Below are 23,046 nucleotides of genomic sequence, written 5' to 3'. Positions count from 1 at the left end.
AAAATGTGGGTTGCGATTCATCATGAAGGAGGTGGTGGTGGGTCCTGAGGTCAGACCAGTTGAGAACCACTGCTCTAAATACTGAAAATTACAACAGCTGGCAAAGCTGAATTTTTTTGCAGAGTCTGGTTGTCAAGATGATCTTCAGCTCAGATGTACGGTGTAAAGACAGTTATAGGGTTCATCATGTTTTAAATGTAATTTGATGCCATCCGCACAGTTAAATAGACATATTTACAACTTTATTACATTATTTTCAATATAATCAATAACAATCTGTCATAAAAATGTATTTATATAATAACCTCTCTTTTGAATATCTAAAAATATATGATATTTAAGAACATCTGTTTTGCTCCATCTGAAGAAACGTCGGAGGAGTTTCTCTCTATAAAACATTCTCAGCAGAAATAGTAAAAACTAAAGCTGCAGAAATATCAGTGTAAAATGAAGCAGACGTTTTAAAGGAGTTCTTTTGAGCCCAATTAAAAGTGATTTTAAACAAATGGAGAAACTTTACATTCAAATTTCACACGATCAGTCCTTTCATGTGAACGGTCATTAATACTACTCATGCTCATACAAAAATAATATACAAAATAATTACAAAGTGCAAAATCATTTTTGGTAAACTTGTGTGACAACAACGAAACATGTTCTAAAAGTGTAAAAATAAAAGTGTCCTGATAATCTGACAGTCTGTGTGGTTTCATGACCTCTGGAGGTAAAATGATGCTCAGTCCTTTTTACCCCTTTTTGGTGCTTTGTTGGATTTGCTGAGGATCTTCATGAGGTTTTTGGACATAAAGTACGGCTTCTGTAGAGATCCATCGTTGCGTTCGAGGTCCTCCACTGTGAGGGGGAGAGACGACATGAGGAGCAGAGCGTGTGAGCTGGTTTCTGTGTGCTTTGTTGTATCATTCAAATAAAACTGAGCAAATGTAAAGTTATAATGTCGAAGATATTAATTTAAATAAATGTCTGTTAAGTCACTATCTATCGCCCAATGAGGTAACACAATGCTGATTGAGCCTATGGCCCACTGATGAAAGCCTTTGCATTTGCAGTATCACAGACTGAGAAAAATCATAAGCGGTGCCCAGTTAGGTCCCGATCAGACAGAGAGCGTTTTTCAGGCTGTAAAGCGCGAGGCGCACAGCACTGCCTTTTTCGTTGAAGCCTACAGCCTTTTTTTTCTACTGTTGTTAAGGCAACCACCGAATCATAGCTGTCATTAACCTAACCATTATATTGTCTACTGACAGAAGGCCCGCCTTTCATCCGATTGGACAATGAGAAAAAAACGCCCATGACGTTGGGCGCTTTTCTGCTTTGAGTTGTAGTTTTTTCAACTCGAGGCGCTCAGAGCGTTTCCTTAAAAATACACAAGGCGCACGGGCGGGAAAATGCGAGGTGCTCAGCAACACAAAAGCAGCGCTCTGTGTGATCGGGCCCTTAGAGACGCGTTTTCCATCAGCCAGCATTGGTTGGTCTGCCAGAGAGGGTAGGCGGAGCTAAGCGGCTGCTTTTCCGGTCTCTGCAAGTGTTGCGAGTAAACAGTAATCTACTATGGCTGAACAAACAAAGAAAAGATGGATGACTACAGATACAACTTCAAAAATAAGTGAAAATCCAAAGAAAAAGAAACAAATTGGACGCTCAGATGAAGACAAACAGTCTGAAAAGGAAAGCGACCGTCAGCGAGGAAAATCAAGAGTTACAACCGGAGCCAACCGTGGACGTCACACATGCGACACTGTCTGGATATCTGGGAAGTGTGCTCCCGCAATTACCGTTTATCACCATAAGGTGCCGCCAAAGAGAACGAAACTGAGATCTTCGAGATTATAACTTTAAGCTAAAACTTTTCCATTATTTAATAATCCGTGAACATGTACTCACAGAAGCAGAGGAAGAGCGTATCCACACACATGTTGTACACACTGAAGAATCCATGAGCTATGAGGTAGCTGCCAAACACCACCGTCTACGATAAGGAGGAACAAGGCAACACAAAGATCAGAAATGTACTCTCATGTATGTGAATGACTACTGTGGAAAACAGAGAGGTTAATGTGTGACTTACAATAATGGGCATCCAGTAGTAGTTGAGGGTTTCAGAGCGGAAGGTGTCGCCTGGCAGCAGAATTCGTCCAGAGAAGAAAAAGAAGGACAAAACTCCTGGAGGAAGAGAGAGATTGAAAAACACACTTTTATTATATCTGCTGGTGTTTTCATACGTTTGTTGCTTCCATCTGTTTTTGTTTTATTATGCATTTTTTGTGACTGGGTTTTTGCCGAACATCCTTACCTACTCCTCCGACCACCAGGAGCTTCCCAAAGAACAACAGCAGGTCTGTCACCTTATCGAGCACCACCACCCTGAGGGGGACGGAGAAACACGAGACTGTTCGCTACGTCTCTCAGACAAATATATTCAGGTCAGACAACATGCAGACCAAAAAGACTCCAGCACAAACCTTATTATATTCCTCATGAGCAGCTTGAACGCGTTTTTGGCTGAGACACAGAAGTTTTTCCCGTAAACAGCAATCTGTCAAGACAACAATTCAATGTGTTTTAAGTAAAAAAGAAGCTCCCCTTGTGATAGCACCTTGTTTGATTTGAGAGCTACACACATTAATTATTACTACAACAACAATGGTTACAATAAGAAGAAAAAGTGTACAACAGTATGATGATCTCACCATGATGTAAGCGTTCCTGTTGAGAAACTTGATGAACTTCTCCAGACACCAGAAGCAGCACTTCAAGCAGCACAGAATGAAACGAGCCACCGGATTCTGAGCAGCTGGAGACACAAAAACACGGCCATTTTTGACACCATTACATTTGTGATATTGTCTCTTTTCTGAAGACATGTTTGCACAAGAATGCAGCTGCACATCTTTAACATTCAAATATCCAGTGGGAAGCAAAGTGACATGAGAGTTGTGGCCGGGTTCAATCTCAAGTCTGCATATTTAAAATAAAACTTTTATCACCTAAAATAAACACCTCTGATTAGTGACAGTGCATTGTTTTAGATAATCACACATCTTTAATCGTTGACTTACACTGGAATCAAAATACATCAATTTAGAGAAAGATATTCGTCCTTAAATTTCCTTTTTTTTTTTAAATACCCTTTTCACATTAAAAGTTGCACTTTCATCCGCTGTAAATGTTCAAGCTTCAGATAAACTAGCAGGTTGGGACTTTGGACTGTGGGAGGAAGCCGCAGTACCTGGAGGGAACCGACGCATGCACGGGGAGAACATGCAAACTCCACACAGAAAGGCCTCCTGCGTCTGAACCGGGGTTCGAACTAGGAACCTTCTAACTGTGAGGCAACAGTGCTAACCACTGCACCACCGTGCAGCCCTCCAACAAATTATATTAACAATTAATAATAATGAAAGCTAATCAGCACCAAACGTTGGTGGATATTTTCCATGATTGGATTTTAATTATTTGTATATATTTTATTATATTATCAATAGCTTGTCCCCAAGTTTAGTCCCGTCCTGTATATTTTGTAATTCAGTGCCTTGTGATGTTATACACCTTTCCCACCTGAAGCTAGCATGTTGACGCCAGTTTTTCAGACCCGGGAAGACCCGCTTATAGATTGTCTCTTTTCCCATTGGCAGTGAAGTATACTCCTGTCAGCCTCTTTTCTGCTGCGTCACCGTCTGACGTCAGAAACGCGCCCGAAACAGGGTTGGTAAACGGTGAAGATGTTACGGTGGTTAGGTCTTTATTGTATCTATTACTCATTCAGTCTGTGTATCAAACTCGGCGCCGACAAATTTGGAACGATGTTTGAGCGCTGCTCGGACGGAGACGGGCGGAATTTGTAGCTGAGATGACGAGGAGTCATAGAAGTTACACCGCATAGCATCGCGCCGGAAAGGGGGCGGAGATTAGCGTGTCGACACGGGTTTTGTGTTCCCATCAATGCCGTCTGAATGCCGATTGTAGCCTTTCCCATTAAGCAAAAACCAGTGGTTGACCAGTGGGAAAACGGCTTTAGCTAACGGCTTTAGCTGCGTTGTCACAGTTTAATGTGGATCCTAACAAACTACACATGACACTTGCGCACAAAAAAGAATGAGAAGACAAACAAATTCAGTGCTCTTAAAGGTATCTCAGAAAGTGAAACGAGCGTACGTCACTCTTACATCTCGTTTTGTGGTCGATGTACTCCAGAATGATCCTCACTATCTGCACCAGGGTCAGGATCAGAGCTCCAAATGCCAAAGAGCCCACATGGTACCTGAGAAGAAAAGAAAAGGATCATGTCTCAGTGGTAACTTTGTGGATCTAAAAGTATCCATCATTTTACACGTAAGATGAAATCTGTATCAGGGTTAAAACTGTAACATGTAGCTCTAATGCGCCCTCTAGGAGCCCGAGAGAGAAGTGCAGTCTGTTCTCTGATTTATGGTTTATCCAAGGGGTAAAAAAAGCCTCTCTCTACATAACCCTTCTTGGACAATTAATGCAATTATGTCACTAAAAGTACTCAACAACAACACGTATTTAACAGGTTTCTCAGCAGCTCGTTAATCCTACCTGAGTGCGCGTAAAAAGCTGGCAGACAGGGGGAACATGGGGATATCTCCGGGTTTGTTGAAGGCCCAGTAGTAGGAGGCAAAGGCCCCCGCCAGCGTGCACTGCCCCAAGGCGATGACGAAGTTGACACACCAGAGGAAAGCCACGGCGTTGTAGATCTGCAGGTTGAAGAGGTTCTGCTGGAAGAGACCCTCGTCGTTGTATTTGATGAAGATGCAGCTGGCCGTGGGGCAGTCTGGGTAAGAGGATGAGGTGAAGTTCTGAGAGGAGGAGGCGGGAGAATGAGGTTAGATTTAACTCTTATAGATGGTTTGATATTCAGGTTTGAAGACGGATGTTTTTATATTTCTGTATTAGATTGTGTTGTGGTGATATGACAGCAGAGAGCCTGATATAAAGTCATTTTGGACTAAAAAGGCAGGTGAAAAAGGTGTGTAAACAAGCTTATTTTTGACAGCTAATGCAGGTTGGGTGTTATTAAGATAAGATACGATATACTTTGTTGTCCCTGAGGGGAAGTTTGCCTCGGGCAATAGTGCATACAGCTTAGAAGTACTTGATATAACATACAGCCACACAACTGGCTACTATACAAACAGGCGCGTGTGCTCTGTAGACCCGGACAACAGAGCTTAAAAGATAAATGGAATAAAAATCATAAAATGCACAATGATGTTAAAACATTGGTGTTCTTCATGTGCTACAAGACATATCAGGGACAACATCAGCAGTCATCTCCATGGCTGGGCCTGTCTGCTTTTAAACTGCAGTGTACCAAGGACAGGCTGAACAACACGTTTTCATATTGGCAGGGTTTGTGATGTCATAAACCTAAGGAGCCAATCCCGTTAGTTGACGGGGTAACGCTATGCATGTCATTATGCGTAACCTATGGCAACCACTTGGCGATGAGCGAGCCAGCTGTAACCGTCAACGTAATTTTAGCTCACTACTACTAATCACTACAAGGTACTAATTCAACACATTTTGCAGAAAAACATATCAGACAATTTATTGTTTCGAGCAGAGCATTTTATATGTCTTAAAACAGGACTGGAGCTGCTCTTTAATACTCTTTAAAATAGGCTTGCATTATGTTTAAAGTCGTCGATGATGTATAATAATGCCAGATTTTTAGACAGGAAGCCAATAAGATCACATCACTGTGATGTGCTAAAAAAAATTAAATATGTTAAGTTTTGATAATTGTATTAAATTTGCTAATCTAAAACATAAATGCTGACATCATCAGGCTCCTCAGCTGCTCAGTGACCTCGTGGTCCCACTGAGAGTATCAGGCTCCACAACAAGGGGAGCATCTAATGAGATGGATATGTGGAATGCCTGCAGAGCTCAAACTGGAGCCTGACTGCGAGCACTTAAAACTCAATCTGAAACAGTTTTTGAAGAGGGCTCAGTCTTATAGTCATGTATGATTTTGTGCTTCCTGTTTTACATGAAGTTTTATTGTAGGATATTTTGTATCCTGTATTTTTATATCTGTTTGATGGTTGAGTCTGTTTCATACGGAAGAGGATTAGGGCCACTGAAAATTCCAATAATTTATTTATTTTTTTTTTTTTCAGAGAAAAAAAGTCAGAATTTTGACTTTAATCTCAGAATTCTGACTTTTTTTCCAGTGGCCCTAATCCTCTTCCGTAGTTTCGTACCGTCTCTTGAGTATTAGTTGTTGATTTTATGTATCTTAAAGGCCCATCTCGGGATGGGCAATGCAAATTAGCCAAGGCTATAAATGCTGTAATGTATGGCATCGGTTTACTTGCTTCATACTTGTCCCGATACATATATATATAAATAAATATTGGAATCAGGGGCACCACTAGAGGGGGCTGTGAGTTGCCACAAAAAAGAGAAGTAAATATTGAAATAGCCTGCCACTTGCAGTAAGGAAGTGCCCTACATATTCTGCTCTTAAGACCATCTCAAACAAAAGCTTTTGTCAAACCAGAAATGACATCATTTCAATCTTGAAATATTTGTACATGTATACTGTCATTTTCTGTTTCTGTTACCTGCCTCGGGACTAAGGATGAAAATGAGCATTCTCGCTAACTGTGTTTTTATACTGATGTTTCTCATGAAGCTGTGCGTTAGTTCATGCAGGACACAGAAGTCAAACGCCCCAGCTGTAAGCAGCTGACAGCCTGCTGATTGAATCGTAATTGCTAGTCAGAAACACACCGATCAAAGCCGCTTCTCTCTACAAGGCGGTCCATTTAAAAGCAACTTCCTTTTCACTCAACCCAGCTCAGCTCCAAACACAACTGTATTTCCATTTGGCAATAAATGGTTAACTCTGAATTGACCCTATTCCCGTCAGATAAGCAAACCACGGATTCCACTCTAGATCTAAATTTCACTCCTTCACTCACCTGAGGGTTACAGTCCACGGTGCCGTTGAGGCTCACACAGTCGCCCACGGAGGCGTTTAGCGCCACCACTCTGTAGATCGGGTCTCCTGAAGTGGCCAAATATCTACACACATCAGTTAAAGAGAAGAACTCTGGACTACAGGCGTGACTGAAGAGTTAAAATGAGCACACAGTGGATGCATGCATCAGTACACACTGTAAACATACACGCAGACATACAGTTAAAAGGATACAAAGCAGTGGCACCCCAGTAAGCCACACACACCAGCAGCAGAACAAAGGTGACCAGAGGGTAGAGCAGGGAGGACATCATGTGACTGATCGCCCTGTGGACAGTGAACACACACATCATGAGGTTATGCTGAGGCCATATTGTATCCTCACGCTAATTTACACTTAAAAACTCACAATAAAAATGTTTATCATTTCGGTTCATTAGGAGATAAAACCCCTCTGAATGGTGTTTTACTGTCTTGGTGACTCACTTGCTGGACTCCTGGATGAGGGCGATGGCGATGAGGATTCTGCTCCGCAGGAAGATGAGGGTCAGGAGGATGATCGCCTCGGCCACAGAAATGATTATCACTGAGCGGGGAGAGAAAAGGGAAGTGTAAAAAGATTTCTCTCTCTCTCTCTCTCTCCTCTCCCATGTGTTATTGAATAACTTGTTTTGGCACTAAAGCAGTCAGATTTCTGGTTTCTTTGTACTAAGTTATCTTGTGTTCTGTATATACAGATACTGCTTGTGATTGGGTGCTTGTCTTGCTCCAGTTTTGATGAGTTGCAGCGTCACTTTTATTTGTTTAAATAAGAGAAGGACTCTTATTCCTGTATTCTTTATAATGTGTTTGTATCATTATGGTGCTTATATTTTTTCAATTAGAGAAAAAACCTCCTTAAATCTGGGTCAACTTTTGGCATCTAATTTTGCACATTGATTGTGAAGACCTTAGGCACTTTTATACCACTCGTTTCCTCTCTACTGGAGTAAATTCTGCTTGGTCGAAACATCGCAAATACAGTCTGACTTTGCATCCATCATCTGACCGAATGACATGTTCGACCTGCACGCAGCCATCCCTGCAAAAGGCTAATAGAAGACTCACAGAAGGCCAGCCAGGTCTCTTGGACTTGCAGGTAAACGTTGAAGTTGGTGGTGAAGCCGACGTCAGTGATGGTAGCAGAGGCTTTCTTGTGGTTGTCATACTCCCAGTAGCAGTGCCAGATCCCTGCAAGAGAAACACTCCAGCAACTCAGAGGAAAATAGCAGCATCAGTCTGTTATCTATACAGCGTATCCTGGTCAGGGTCGCCGTGGGGGCCGGACAGACGACCTTTCATGCTCACACTCGGCAGCAATTTAGAGCCACAATTTAACCTATCGAGCGTGTCTTTGGACTGTGCGAGGAAGCCGGAGCACCTGGAGGGAACATGCAAACTCCACACAGAAAGGCCCTCTTTGTCCAAACTCGAACTACAAACGTTCTCGCTGCGAGGCGCTAACCACTGATGTAAATAAACTGATGTTGTCTGCTTTGTTTTCTTCAAACTTAACCCGTTCATGAGAGAAGTTAAGCCTGCAGGATAGCATGCATTCATTAGCTTCCTCATATTAAGCAAAGCTTTACTGTATTCTCGGGCCACATCGTTGCACATGCAGACTTTCTGTTCCACATGTTGAAGTGAATTCACAAGCACAAACAACTATAGGAAAGGGATAATAATCATAATAATATCCTAACTCCTTACAAACATATTTAGGGGCAGTGTTTACCGTACGCTCCAGCGCCCAGGACTCCTACGATGAGCACCCACACCATGACCGGAGCGGTGAATCTCAGCAGCAGCAGGAACAGCATGCTGACCACCATGGCTATGATCAGACCGCTGAGAGAGGAGAGAGGTGGGCAAGGAGGGAGATTAAACAGTGGATGCTTTTTCTGCACATTAAAATCTGTTATCTCTGATTCTCCGCCAATAGATGGCAGCGTGTGTGCAGTGTTTGTCCTGCGGGGCAACTCACAGGAGGATCCACGGCCATGACGACGCAAAATCCTCAAAGATTCGGAGGCCGATCTCTCTGGCATTGAATCCGTTCACAATGTCCCTGAGGGAGACAGAGGTGAGGACAGGCTGTGCTGGTGACAGTTCTTCTTTAAGCAGTGACGGAGAAAGCAAAGGGTGTGCGAAAACTACTGCAGCGAGGAAGTAGTAATGCTATGCTAATAAAACAGACAAAGCCTATTCTGGGTTATGTAGTGGGGGAAAAATAGGTAGATACCATCAGATACCATGTTCAACGGTCAGCTCCTACAAGGATTTTTTATGGGTGACAAAAAAAGCAAGACAGGCTAAAAAGGTCACTGAGAGAGGGAAGAGATAAACCAACACACGTAGAGAGAGAGAGAGAGTGAACTGAGAGAGGGAAGAGATAAACCCACGCACGTCGAGAGCGAGAGAGAGAGAGTGCTTTTTTGTGGGACGTAGGAAAACTACACATTTAAGCTCACACGACGCTCTAAGGCTGTTTTTGTGCAACTACAAAACCACACGGGGAAACTACAAACAGCTGCTACACTAGAAGTCAACACAAAAACTCACCCTTGGCTGGAGAGGACGAGAAACAAACACGGTTATTAAAGTGTGTGTGCGTCCCAAATATTATACAGGGCATGTTAACAGAATATTCCCTTTGGATGTCTCCAATTTAGCCATATTCCACAAGACATGGGATATGGTTGATATTTTAGGAGACTTCTTTGCACATTTATATAGCTTCTTTATGTGTCTTAATTTTTCCACTAGGTTGGTGTTTGGATAGAGGCAAAGAAAATCCCACATTTCTGGTCGGAAAGAGAAACACTTTCTAAATGCACGGCTTCATGTGAACCGGAATACAAGTTAAATATTCAATTAATTTAATCTAACATAGAAGGAATTTTGTCTCTTTCACAATAAGGGCAAAACTATTGTATACATAGTCGTAGGTAGGTGTTTTAATTCAACATGTAGTTCGGTCAGTGATCCGTTGTGTCTTACCCAGTGCCGTTCTTGATCATGTCGACTGTGTCGTTGATTGAGGAGGGTAATCCCGGAACACTGGAAAACGCTGGAGGAATATTCCCGAATTGTGCGATATCGGGCAAACACCTTCCCAGCACTAACATTAGAGAAATAATCACATCATAAAATGGATACATGTACTGTACATAGCATGAAAATAACCAAAAAGGAGAGAGAATGTTACAGTTTGATTAAGCAGGCGCTTTAGTCCAGAGCAACGTACATCTGAGGGTTCGTACAACAGTTAGAGCCACAGAGACAATGCAACAATGCAACGATACAACGTTTAAGGAGCGGTTTCACTCACCAGAGGTCGTGGGCGTGTGGAAAAAAGGACACAGCTCCTTATCCACAATTTGTTGAACAGTCTGGGGAAAAAAAGAAGAAACATGTGAATGGATGAATGTGTCACGTTTCTTCTGCTGGTTTAACTCTGGTACCAAAATGTTTCCTGTCCAAGTAAATCAAAACTCGTATTACCGCCTAGCACGTGTGCACACCAACAAGTCCTGCTGCAGTTTAATGGGAAATGGACTGCACTTATATAGCGCTTTCCTGGTTTTCAGACGCTTTTACACTACATGTCGCGTTCACCCTTTCACACACTGATGGCAGAGGCTGCCACTCTCCAAACAGCTAAACATTCCCACACATATTCACACCCGATGGCTCTCAGCAGCCAGGGATCAAACCCTCAACCTTCCGATTGAAAGACTCACGACTGAGCCACACCTGCCCCGGTTAACATCCAGCAGTGGACGGCTGGCCGGGGGACATATTTGTATACTGAAAATATTTGAGTGTATTTTACATGACTTAAAATGCAAAAGTAGGCCTACAGAGTTCACACATCAATCACTTAGAAGAAGAAGTAGACATCCTTTATTAATCATTTTTCCACCCTGTTTCTCGACCCGACAGAGGCGGATCCAGAGGGATGGCCAGGGGTGGCATGGGCCCCCCTTGAAATCTGATTGGCCACCCCAAGTGCCACACCAAAATCCTTAATTATGATTGGTTATTTGCCTTGTTAAAAGCGGGACTTAATATCAAGTATTTGGGCTGTGTTGCAACAGTCTGCAAGTAGCTTTTTTTGGCTCTTGTGCCTTTATTAGGATAGGAGGGCAGTGGATAGTGTTGGACCCAGGGCTGCTGCATCAAGGACTATAGCCTCTGTACATGGGCCGCCAATTTTAACCGCTGAGCTAAACTGGCACCCTTTCTTAGCATTTCAATGTGGCACATTTCCTTTGGTCGGCCATCTTCTTTTTTAATCCTTAAAAAGAATTAAGCTTAGAAAAAAAGGGTTAATTAGATGCTATTCATTCACGTGCATGTGTGTGGACACATATTTCATGCCGTTGCTAACACATTTATGTGAATGTGAGGTTACTGTGACCTTTGACCTCCAGGCATCGTCCTCTAGGCACTGCAAACAGGTTTATGAATGGGACCTACCAGTTCAGTTGTAGCCAGGTCTAAAGACGGCACACAGAGGCTTTGGTTGAACACGTCTGGCGGCTTCTGGAGATATTGAAATGGTGTCACAGCCGCAAAGTCAGTGGGGCATTTCTCCACGCACACCTACAGGTGGTGGAAAAGATGATTATATCAGGGGAGTACAGAATACAGAACATTGATCAGAAACTGATAAATGGAGCAGCCGTAACTACCTGTGTGGTTGGACACTGAAACCCATTAAGAGCAGTTGCCATAACATTGACAGACGTGGCACATTGGAGAATGTTGAAGTAGAACAGGTTGGGTTTTTTTCTGAGAGAAGGAAGACAAAAAGAAACATGTCAGAAACATGGTTGGAACATTTCTCTCTTTCTCTCCGTCACTCCCCTCTTTCAAAACCGCACTCAAATCCCACCTATTTAAATCTGTACGGAAGCCTTTAAGGGACATGCATCCATACATTATATTTACTCTGTTTTCCCGTGGAGTAAATAAAATGTATGGATGCATGTCCGCTAAGAGCTTCCGTAGATCTTTTTATTTCTTTATATAGATATATATATTTAACTGTAAGTTCTCTACCTTGATTGTTTTTCTCTGTATGCTTTTACTGCATTTGTTATTGTTTTTTTATCATGTAAAGTGCCTTTGACTACTTTATAAAGCGCTATACAAATAATTTGTCTTATAATTATTATTATTATGTTAAAAACTGATATGAGAAGGTGTAAGAGAGTAAATTACGCATTAGGTCCGGTGCCACAGAACCATCCAGTGGAGTTTCTTGCATAGAGAACATGACGAGGATCTCCATAGAGCCAAGCTGAGGGAAAGACCAAAAACAGACGTTAAGGCATGAATTAAAAGAAAATGCTGATAACCAAACTGAACTTTAAAGATAAAATAATTAAGTCAATTTGGAAAAAAACAGAAAAACGTGTGAAAAAGAAAAAAGAAAGTGAAAAAAAGAGGGGGGGGGGGGCAAGCTAAAAATAACCTCAAGCTCTTCTAGAAAATAAAAATAAAAAAATCCAGCGTTCTTCTTCTTCTTTGTGTATTTTTTTATTCACTGACAAGAAGCACAAACACAAAGACGGCACATTAGTGGCGTTTGTTTGAGGAGGACTGTGAACGTGTTGCACCCTTTTCTGTATCTGTTGGAAACCTTGGCTCCATTCCCTCTGCACTTCCTGTTGTCATACTTTATCAACAAGTTCAAAAATAAAGTATGTTAATAACTATAATTAAAATATTTGCAGTGTAATAAACTTAAAGTCCTGTTGCTCAGTTTGGATCATAAAATGTTGTATGACACCAGCAGTTAACAGATTATTAGTCCAACCATGAGAGGTGTAAATGAACATCTCTCTTGAGCCTGTGAAGTTTGGTTTGGATGCACTTATTGGTAGTTGCCGTCGACATGATTGTAATGTAGTGTAAACTGTAATGTCTTGTACTACCACCTGATGGTACACACAAGCTAGAGGTGGTTAATTCTCTGTCAAAGGGGATTAAATCCAGCCCACTCTATGTTAACTAACCAGCAGGTTTCTCCGCCTCACCGCTACAACAAATCTAGCCGACCTGCTTTTCTACGGCCTGTGAAGAAGGACAGAGCTGAGTATGTGGGCCGCACTCTGACACACATGAGGTGACTGCATTACCTATCAGGCCTGTCTGTTGACTCTAGATAAGAGAGACGACCCAGAGTGTTGGAATGAGTTTGATGACAGGGCAATAGAGATCCGCTGACGGGATGGTCACTGGAAATCAGCTGTTTGTACTTTGACACAATAATAGTACTCAACTAAAATTACATATGTTCTAAAGATGATTTAAAATGTAGGGATTAAGAATTTAAAGAGATGATCTATACACTAAAAGAATTGTGTTTCTAAAAGAGTGGAAAATAATACACAAACAGAATTAGATAGAGTTTAATCATTGTGAAACTCTTTGTCACTTTGCTAGTAACACTGTGGTGTTGTTTCGATCATATGCAACTTTGGTTATGATTTGCAGACGTCTTCCTTGTGTGGTAATCTGCCTTTTACTTTAGTGATATGGGATGAAGCATTGGAGACAGACATGAGCTTTAACATTAACGGAACAGTTTGGCATTTTTTGTGGCAAGAATTAGATCAGAAGATTGAAACCACTTTCAAATCTGTCCATCAAATATGAAGCTAAAGCTAGCAGCTGATTAGCTAAACGTAGCCATAAAGGCTAGCTACAGGAAGAAGCAGCTAGCTTGGTGAAAATGACAAATTTTGAGTTAGCCTACAGTTTAGGATACAGCATGGGCTACGAGGTGTGCCCGGTTTTCAACGCAGAAGTAAGAATCGTATTTGTTTAAGCTTTGACAAGTTTTTTCAGCACCAGGAAGTTGCAAGGCAAACAGGAGCAACTGCTGCCAGGCCAAGAAATAACAGCTGGTACAAATTGTTGTTTTTTCATGTTAGCTCCTGTACACACTCAACTAACAAGAGGACAATAAGTTAGCTTAAGAGGTGCTGGTCGCGGATTTTATTCGCTTTCGGACAGAGGAAGGCTTTGCTCTTGTTCCTTTAGTTGCGCTATGCTAACAGGCTGCTAGCTGTAGCTTCATCAGAATCAGAAATACTTTATTAATCCCTGGGGGATATTCTGGAAATATACTCTGTATTGAATGAATGTATAAAGAGAGTGAGAATGTTAATTTTGAGAATGTGTTGAGGTTTCAATCTTCTCATTCTGTGTGTCCCGAAATGTTGAGACGAGGTATTTAGTGGAAAAACCGAACGGACCAGAGAGGCAGTGTAAATGGAAAACAATGAGTGCTGATGATATCAGTGAATGTGGAGTGGACTCAAAGGCCTGTGTTGGTGTTTTCCGGTTACTCTCACCTAAAGCTCCGACCACCATGTAGCCAAGAATGACCGCCATAAACAGGATACAGCAGATTATATCAGTGCACCCCCTGAGGAGGAAAAACACAGACGGCGACAGGTTAAAGTGAGCAGGCTGAGCTTTGTGTTGAAGTTCGCCTCGAGGGTGAAAAATCTGATTTCATCAGTCAACAGAAAGTCAGCGGACAAAATGTCAGCTTTGCACACAAAGACTGACAGTCAGTTAAAAAGCCTCCACATAGACTGAGGGTTAGGGGAGTAAAGGAGTCAGTTAGCGCGGGATTAGCTGCAAGCTAATGAGAGAGATTCACCTTTTCTTTATGGGTCCTGTGAAGCCTGGGTCAAACTCAGCCGGGTCTCCTGGGGGGAAAAAACAGCAACACAGCAAAGCAGTTCATTAAGTGTCATAAATAACTTTTACACATTCCCAAACAACTGTTACACCGTCAGCATCTAACTTCCTTGTTTGGAGATTATCAAGGACACGTTAGCTTATCACTAACTTTTTTAATGGCTTAGTCATTCCACTTTAAGGAAATGCACGGCTGATTTAATCTGCCTTTGTGTCCTTGTGGAAATATGTGGAATATAATGTGCATTAAAACCCTTTAGAGTCTTTAAGGGATTTCTGTTTGGGCTGCTATAGCAATGATTTTCTTTTTCGATTAAATTGCAATTTATTTATTTTTAATAATCAATTAATCCATTTGTCTGTAAAATGTTTTTTAAAGTTGATGCAGTAGAAAGTCTTGTTTTGTCAGTTTAAGATGATACAAAACAAAAGTTGTTCGTATTTTAGAGGCTTAAAATTACCTTTATTGAAGTTTTTGCATGCTGAAACTACTTTGTTAACTAACCAATTATCCAAAAATTGTTGACAATGTTTCTGTTGTTCGACAGATTATATAGTAAACTTATTGTTGCAGCTCTATATATGTCTGTTAATTCACTATCGATATGAGGTAACACAATGGTGATTGAGCCTATGGCCCACTGATGAAAGCCTTTGCATTTGCAGTATTACAGACTGTGGTGACTTTCATGGAAAAAATCCCAAGTGCCGCCCAGTTAGTGACCACTGGATCATAGTGGTCATTAACCTAACTATTTTATTGTCTACTGACAGAAGGCCTGCCTTCATCCGATTGGACAATGACAAAAAACGCCCATGACGTCGAAGTTTGAAGTTTTTTCAACTCGAGGCGCTCGGAGCGTTTCCTTAAAAAACACAAGGTGCAAGGGGCTGAAAAATGCGAGGCGCTCAGCAACACAAAAGCAGCGCTGTCTGATCGGGCCCAGTTAGTGACGCGTTCTCTATCAGCCAGCAGTGGTTGGTCTGCCAGAGAGGTTAGGCGGAGCTAAGCGGCTGCTCCTCCGGTCTCTGCGAGTGTTGCAAGTAAACAGTAATCTACTATGGCTGAACAAACAAAGAAAAGATGGATGGCTACAGATACAACTTTAAAAATAAGTGAAAATCCAAAGAAAAAGAAACAAACTCGACGCTCAGATGAAGGCAAACAGTCTAAAAAGGAAAGCGACCATCAGCGAGGGAAATCAAGAGTAACAACCGGAGCCAACCGTGGACGTCACACATGCAGCACTGTCTGGATATCTGGGAAGTGTGCTCCCGTAATTACAGTTTATCGCCATAGGTGTCGCCAAAGAGAAACGAAACTGAGATCTTTGAGCTTACAACTTTAAACATGGGTCATTAAGAGCAAGAGTTTCAGGGACATAAAAAGGATCATTCACCCACTCTATAATTTATATTTGTGTCCTTAAAGCAATAAGGAGCCTTCATGTGTCTTTTTCTTAGAGTTAATGTATTACATTGTACGTCAATAAGGAAAAAAACTAGGGTGGACAAAAAGAAAAACGTCACATATTTATGGTTTAGTTGCTCAATGGTGCTATAACACTAAAACAGAGGCGACTGTGTTACGGTAAAGAAAAGTCTCAGTGTTTCCTGGAACAGAGGAAAATACTGACAGCAAGGAGTTACTTCATCACAAGGGCACGAGTAAAGCATCTGAGTTGAGACTCAGCAATGAGAGTTATTTGAATAACATTTGAATATAGGGACCTTTCTAGGAGGGTTGGTCATTGACTTTTAATCATTTTAATGGTTAATAATTGACAATTTGATGAACTTGTTTGACGAGATCCAAACTGAAAACAGTCCTGTCATGAGAGTCAGATAGGTGAGGCTCAATCAGCATCCAGTATATTATCCTGTCAGGCAGGAAAAACACACAAGATTGCTTTGAGTATTTAGACGACGACGATTTGGCAGCTGTCCGGGTGACACAAATAAGTATGCAGCAGTCATTTAGATGCAAACGAATGGGGGTTAAAGGTTGCCACGAGGGGCCCGAAACATGCAAATACTAGCATGCTGCGGTGAATTGATTGGTCCACAGGAATGGAAGATTTGTCGATGCAGCTCACCATAATCGTTTCTAATAGCAGGTGGAGCCAAATTATCTCCACTGGCTGTAATTTGAATAGGGGCCAATGTCTGTCAACATTGCCGGCAGCCGCCTGAGAAGGATGCAAATCTTCAACCAGGATACAATAAGTTAGACGCCATTAATACTGCTCGTAGACCGGCAAAGTCCAAGAGTCCGTCTGATGAATAACACATAGAGTGGTGATTCATATTGGGGTTTAATAGACTTTTAAACAGAGAGCAGATGTTTTACAGTAAAAGCCTTCACAGGAGGGAGAGAAATGAGGGAATAAATTCAAGCGATAAAATCTGAAACTGAACGTCCAAATCTGAGATAAACACACAATATGATGCAGTAACTGATTGATGATATGAAACCTTAAAAATAAATAATATAAAACAATCCTAAAATGTGCAGTGATATAAACTTGTCTGAACAAAGGAACCCGTTCATCGGCCTGTTGTAGCTCTGAGTGTCAGATTTCAGCTCTGCCTGGAGACTCTGTGTTCAGAGTGAGCGACAACATGGAAACATGGCTGGCTGTGACTCTGTGCTGCACATACAAAGGACTTAGTGTTTATGTCCTCGTAAAGACCGCTTTAAAACCTTTAAACTTTGAACCCCAGACAATCCAGCTGCAGGACACGGTTAAAGCTTTGGTTTGCAGAATGTAAAAAGACGGCGGGTGTGAGGGTCATCACTCGACCCCGGCTGAAGAGGGAACGGCTTCTTGTGAATAAAAACATTTATCCGTCATTTGGGGCGACAAATGAAGATATACGGTTGCTGATATCAACGAGTTGACAAAGAATGACCAAAAGAATCCACATGCAATACATAATCTTCATATATGTTGTAAGGACTGTTTGGTTTATTGTACAAACCTCACCCTTTTTTTTTACTGCAGGAAGATGACAGCACAGTTAATTGGTAACCTGGACTCTCCCAGGAGAGACGCAAGAATTACTAAAGTGTCATTTATACTAAGGCCTGTAAAATATAAGGTCAATTATGTGTGCAAAAGTGTGATTGAATTGATGGCTGAAAGATGGCTGATGGAGAAGAGGGGATAAACTTTATTTTCATAAATTAATTGCAAAATTTTTGTGGGAATTTTTTGCAAAATTTTCCTTTTTTGAGCAGCATTTCTTTTCTTTAGCAGAACACAAGATGAAGTTTAAATTGCTCGTTTTGTCCCACCAAAAGTCCGAACCATAACATATGGCGCTGAAATTAAGTGTCACTTTTTTGTACTTTTTCTAGGTAAATGAAAGCTAACTTCTATAACAGCTAATTATTCAGAAAATTATGATTAATTGTCTGTCGATCTGATCAATTGATCTAATTCAGCTTCAACAGAAAGAAAATTCAATAGACGTGTGTTCACGTCAGTTTCAAAATAAAACCAATAGAGCTGCAACGACTAATCAGTTAGCTGTAAACTAATCTGAATCTGTTTGTTTGGTTTGAGAACAGAATCCCTTAATTGAAGCTGCTAAAAAGTGAGTATTTTCTGGTTTCTTTTCTCCTCTATGACAGTAAACTGAATATCTTTTGGTTGGAGACAAAACAAGACATTTGGGGAAGTTGTCTTTGGCTTTCAGAAACACGAATCGATATTTTTCACAACTTTCTGACATGCTGAATACCAAATAATGAATCAATTATTCAAGAAGATCATCTACAGGTGCAGCACTGAAGTAACATACTACACAACATAAAATGTATAGTACTTATTCCAACAAGTTTGACCTAATATGAACCTTTCGTCTTTCTGTTATATGAACTTTAAAGTTGTAATCTCGAAGTTCTCAGTTTCGTTCTCTTTGGCGCCACCTATGGTGATAAACTGTAATCGCGGGAGCACACTTCCCAGATATCCAGACAGTGTTGCATGTGTGACGTCCACGGTTGGCTCCGGTTGTAACTCTTGATTTTCCTGGCTGACGGTCGCTTTCCTTTTTAGACTGTTTGCCTTCATCTGAGCGCAACACTTTCATCAGTGGGCCACAGGCTCAATCACCATTGTGTTACCTCATTCGGCGATAAATAGAGACTTGAACCTGAACCGATTCTTTTGCTTTACACATTAGCTATATTAACAAGCCTGTTATTAAAAACAGACTTCAGTCTTTTCCTGTTTCCTGCAGCCGTAACAAATGACCCGGTCAATGATTTGCAGCCAAAAAAACCCCTCCAAAGTCACTTATTTCCCAACACTGAGCGTCAAAACATCCAACAACAGGAAAGCAACGTTTGAACTGAATCAGTCACAAAACCAGTTAAACAATTGTGAATAAGGAAGCCTTTTCGTGCTTTATTGCAAAATGAAAGCTACTTCCTCGTGTGGTACAATAGAGACCTAACAGGAAGCAATTAGATGAGTTTACATACGAGGGCTGTACTGAAAGCACAGGCTCAGCTGCAAGAAGAACGCCACGAGTGTCAGCTCAAACACTTGTTGTCCCCTCTTTTGTCAGCGTGTTATTCTCTCATGTTGTCATAAGTTATTTGCCGAGTCATGTATATTTACCTCCAGGGAGGGATTATTTACTGTAGCCTTACAAAACCTCCCAGACTGTCAATAGACTGGATACTCTATCAATACGTGGGATACCACAGTGAGTAAACAGGGATGCAGGAGACTGATCTCTGCTGAACGCATGACAGAGGCTGGAAATCAAACACAGTCACAGGCCGGACATGTTTCAGTCCTACAAAGGAAATCAGCTCTGAATTTCCACAGCACTGGCAGCTGGAAGATTCTGCTGACAGATACAGACATGATTATTTTGGTCAATAATTGAGATCACGATTATTAAAACGCAACAGGTCCATAAAGTGTTTCTACTCCGTGCACCTCCACCCTCTGCTGCGCAGTCTCTCATCTTGACTCTCATCCTGACGGGGCTCAATTCTGTCACATAGCCTGCAGATGATGAGCTGGATGGGGAGGGGGCACGTCCCACCACTTTATTGTGAAGTTGAGGCTCGACAGATGTGATTTAACCGTTTATAACAAAGCTTCCTCCCTGGAGTAAGCCAGCAAGAGCAGCTCGTCAAGATAACAAACACTCTCATCGGCGTCGTGCATAACAGCCCGGACCGGCTTGTGGTGAAAGTGTGGCCGTATGTGCCGGGGGTTGAGCCTCGGACAGCCCCGTACTGATTTAACCCCTGGTTATAACAATCAGTGTTGTGAGCGAGTCCCAAGTAAGTTTCAAGTCATTTGGTCCAAGTCTCAAGCAAGTCTCGAGTCCTTTTTATCTTGGACAAGCCAAGTCAAGTCGAGTCCTTAGTTAAGGCAAGTCAAGTCACTTTTTTTCCACCCAAGATACAGCACTCTTACCTGTAGTACCCTGTCTTTATAAAGAGAAAAGTCAAGGTGTTAGTAGCCCGTCTAATAATGATATTATTGGCCCATTTATATAACCTGTTCAAAAAGTATGACACTGAATTGTATCTGTATCATCTTGGCACAGACGCAGCCATGACGATGGTCTGCTCTGAGACCGTATTGAGTAGTAACGAGTACGACTGATGAGGCTTCTCTTTGGGGGCTTTGATGTTGCGTGTTGCCATAGAGAGGAGTTTGACTGACAGCGAGTCATCCAGTAATGGCAATCACATACCGGGGAGCCTTTTGAGTCGTCCAATCATGATTCCCAACTTGCACTGCGTACATATATACGGTGCTGCAGCAGCCCTGAAGATTTTCATTAGGAGAACCAGGCTGCAAATTTAACAAACGTTACAAATACAACAGAGGACGTGAGCTGAAACAAATGTATTAACAGCAAACCTTCTGCAAAAACATAAACGATACAAAGTCAAAAAGACACAAACCCAAAAAACTAATGCAACAGAAAAATGTTTCGGCCTTCTTCAGCGGGCTTTTTTATTTGCCGCACACTTCTCTCTTTTATATTTGTTTTTTAATTTGCATCGTTTATGTTTTTGCAGCCGCTCCTCCTCGTAAAATTTATTTAGGTCCATGCAGCACGTTTTTCCCTTGATGGCCACCGTAGGAGACAACCCAAGAATGGCAAGAGTATTTGTTAAACAACCACTATTGCCACTGAAAATCCATATAATGTGAATCAGGTAGAAATCGCATTCACAGAAGAGGTAATGTATTTAAGTTTAATTCACACTTTGTAAAGTAACTTTTATGTCATGTTGTAGGCAGAGTAGCGCTAACGCTAGCTAACGTAAAACAGTCTGACAACTTCCTCAATCTTTGACGTATCATCTGTTGTTTTTCAAACAAAACGCACCATAACTTCTGTAAATCAAAGAGTTCTCTGGGTTTGAATATTGTTGGAAGTTATATAGAGGAAGTTATTAGAGGGTAAATCTTTTAAAACTGAAATAAAGGTCACAGGTTTAAGCAACAAGTTAACCTTTAGCTTTTTCTGGGGAAGTTATTTTACATTAAATTAATAATGAGATGCAATTTAACACCACAAGGGCACTAAATAGATCAGATTTTAATCAGTATGAGTTAAAATATCTCAAAATACAAGCTGCCAACAGCATTTCCAGCTTCATGTCCCATTAACAAGAACTGGAAATGTGATTCCAAACAGGTCGCACCAGTCTTTATAGGCTTCATCACCAACAAGTCTTTGTTGCAACATTACACTGTTTGATTATAAGAGAATGTTCAGATGACAGCGTGGTAGATTTTTTCAAGTATTTGTTTCATATGCTGAGATTCATTTGTTCAAATAAAATACTGTTAGCATTTCTTCTTAATTAGGTCATGTGTCAGGGATGTTCAGCTATAAATAAATGATGACATATATTGATATGTAGTCAGTAAACCAATAAACCAAGTTTATTGCTGGCAATGTTAGCACGCAGATAAACAGCATGACGTAGAATGCCCTAGATGACAGTTTTTCTCAGATACTGAAACAAAAACATTAGCTGGATTTAGATATTAAAAGAAACAAATCTGCAGAATCAATTTAAATATTTACCTGTGAAATATAAAAACTTAAAATTAACGTATACGTAAGTTAATCATGAAAATCTGTCTGTAAATTTAATTTAACAAACTTTTCTTGAAACATCTCATTCGGAAAAAACGGAGCACGAGACACGACACATATAGTTGGTTAGTTAACTCGAGATAGTCAGATACACACAGTGAGCCCTCTGAGGTAACGGGCGATGTCAACTCACCATACTCGGAGTCCGGATTTGTTTCCTTTTTTTTGCCCATTCTCCGCTTCAACCTCCACCTTTTTCCTCCTTAGCTCCGAAAACACAACTTCCGGTGCTCGAAATAATCTCGAAACGTTACAAACAAAATGTTAAAATCGCCTCCTGAACGAGCTCCACCGTGTCCGAGCGAGCGCGGTAACTAAGTTAGAAAATCTTTTTTTCCTTCCTGCAGATAGAAGCAGTGACGACACGAGCGCACCTGCTGATGGATGCGCACCTGAGCCTTTTACAAAGATCGTTTATTAAGAAGGAAAATCACTCCTCATCAGATGGTATACACCGAGCGATACAGTACTTTTCTTTCCATGCTGCTATACTTCTGCTCAACTACAAGTTGGAGGGAAAATGTGACCATTTTACTCCACTGGAAACAAACTGCCAATTTTGACACATTTTTAAAATGGTTCAAGACTTTTTTTCTTGCCTAAACAATTTAAGTTATGTTTCTGAAATATGGAGATACTTTCCTTGTAAATGATTAAACCATTTAGATATATCATGTACGGAAGCCCTAAGCGGACATGCATCCATAGATTTATTTTACTCTGTTTTCCCGTGATAACAAGAAAAATATGTCTAGACCTCGAGAAAATAACTAAAATGAACCTATCACAGAAAACCCAGCTTTGTTTTCCAGAGATCACAGGAAAAATAAGTTTAGATATCGAGAAAACGACCAGAAATAACTCGTTATCATGGGAAAACGGAGTACATAAAATGTATGGATGCATGTCCGCTAAGGGCTTCCGTAGTTTTGGACTTCTGGTTGGAAAAAATAAATTACAAAAGCATCAATATTTTCTGAAATTTTAAATACAAATGTGCATTTGTAAATTATGTACTTGAGATAAAAACCGGCAGATTAGTCTGTTAAGAAATTCTAGTTACACAATCAACCTCAACCAAGTACATCCATAAAATCATCTAAATGTTGCATGAGCAATAACCTAATTAAAGATCCCTTCCTATACTTAATTACATT

At 41.1% G+C, this 23,046-nt stretch overlaps 1 protein-coding gene across 1 annotated transcript; it reads right to left on the bottom strand.

Moving 5' to 3' along the window:
* Positions 1–284: 284 nt before the first annotated feature.
* On the bottom strand, positions 285–22,183 carry slc44a4 (solute carrier family 44 member 4). The gene is made up of 22 exons (XM_069681089.1): positions 22,023–22,183; positions 14,694–14,742; positions 14,380–14,453; positions 12,239–12,317; positions 11,707–11,806; positions 11,492–11,617; positions 10,341–10,401; positions 10,010–10,130; positions 8,994–9,077; positions 8,745–8,857; positions 8,078–8,200; positions 7,457–7,556; positions 7,205–7,297; positions 6,972–7,074; positions 4,579–4,838; positions 4,185–4,279; positions 2,709–2,812; positions 2,481–2,554; positions 2,312–2,382; positions 2,087–2,181; positions 1,903–1,987; positions 285–852 (listed from the first exon to the last, which is right to left on the bottom strand). The coding sequence occupies exons 1-22, from the start codon at positions 22,060–22,062 to the stop codon at positions 737–739; spliced, it is 2,166 nt and encodes a 721-aa protein (XP_069537190.1). The 5' UTR covers positions 22,063–22,183; the 3' UTR covers positions 285–736.
* Between the last annotated feature and the right edge of the window lie 863 nt (positions 22,184–23,046).

Source organism: Semicossyphus pulcher, unplaced genomic scaffold (assembly GCF_022749685.1).
Source record: "Semicossyphus pulcher isolate SPU_LCO1_2020_fin unplaced genomic scaffold, fSemPul1.0.p SCAF_5, whole genome shotgun sequence".
In the NCBI taxonomy this organism is placed as follows: Eukaryota; Metazoa; Chordata; class Actinopteri; order Labriformes; family Labridae; genus Semicossyphus; species Semicossyphus pulcher.
The sequence above is the reverse complement of the archived record's forward strand: the minus strand, read 5'-3'. Positions and strand labels throughout refer to the sequence as shown.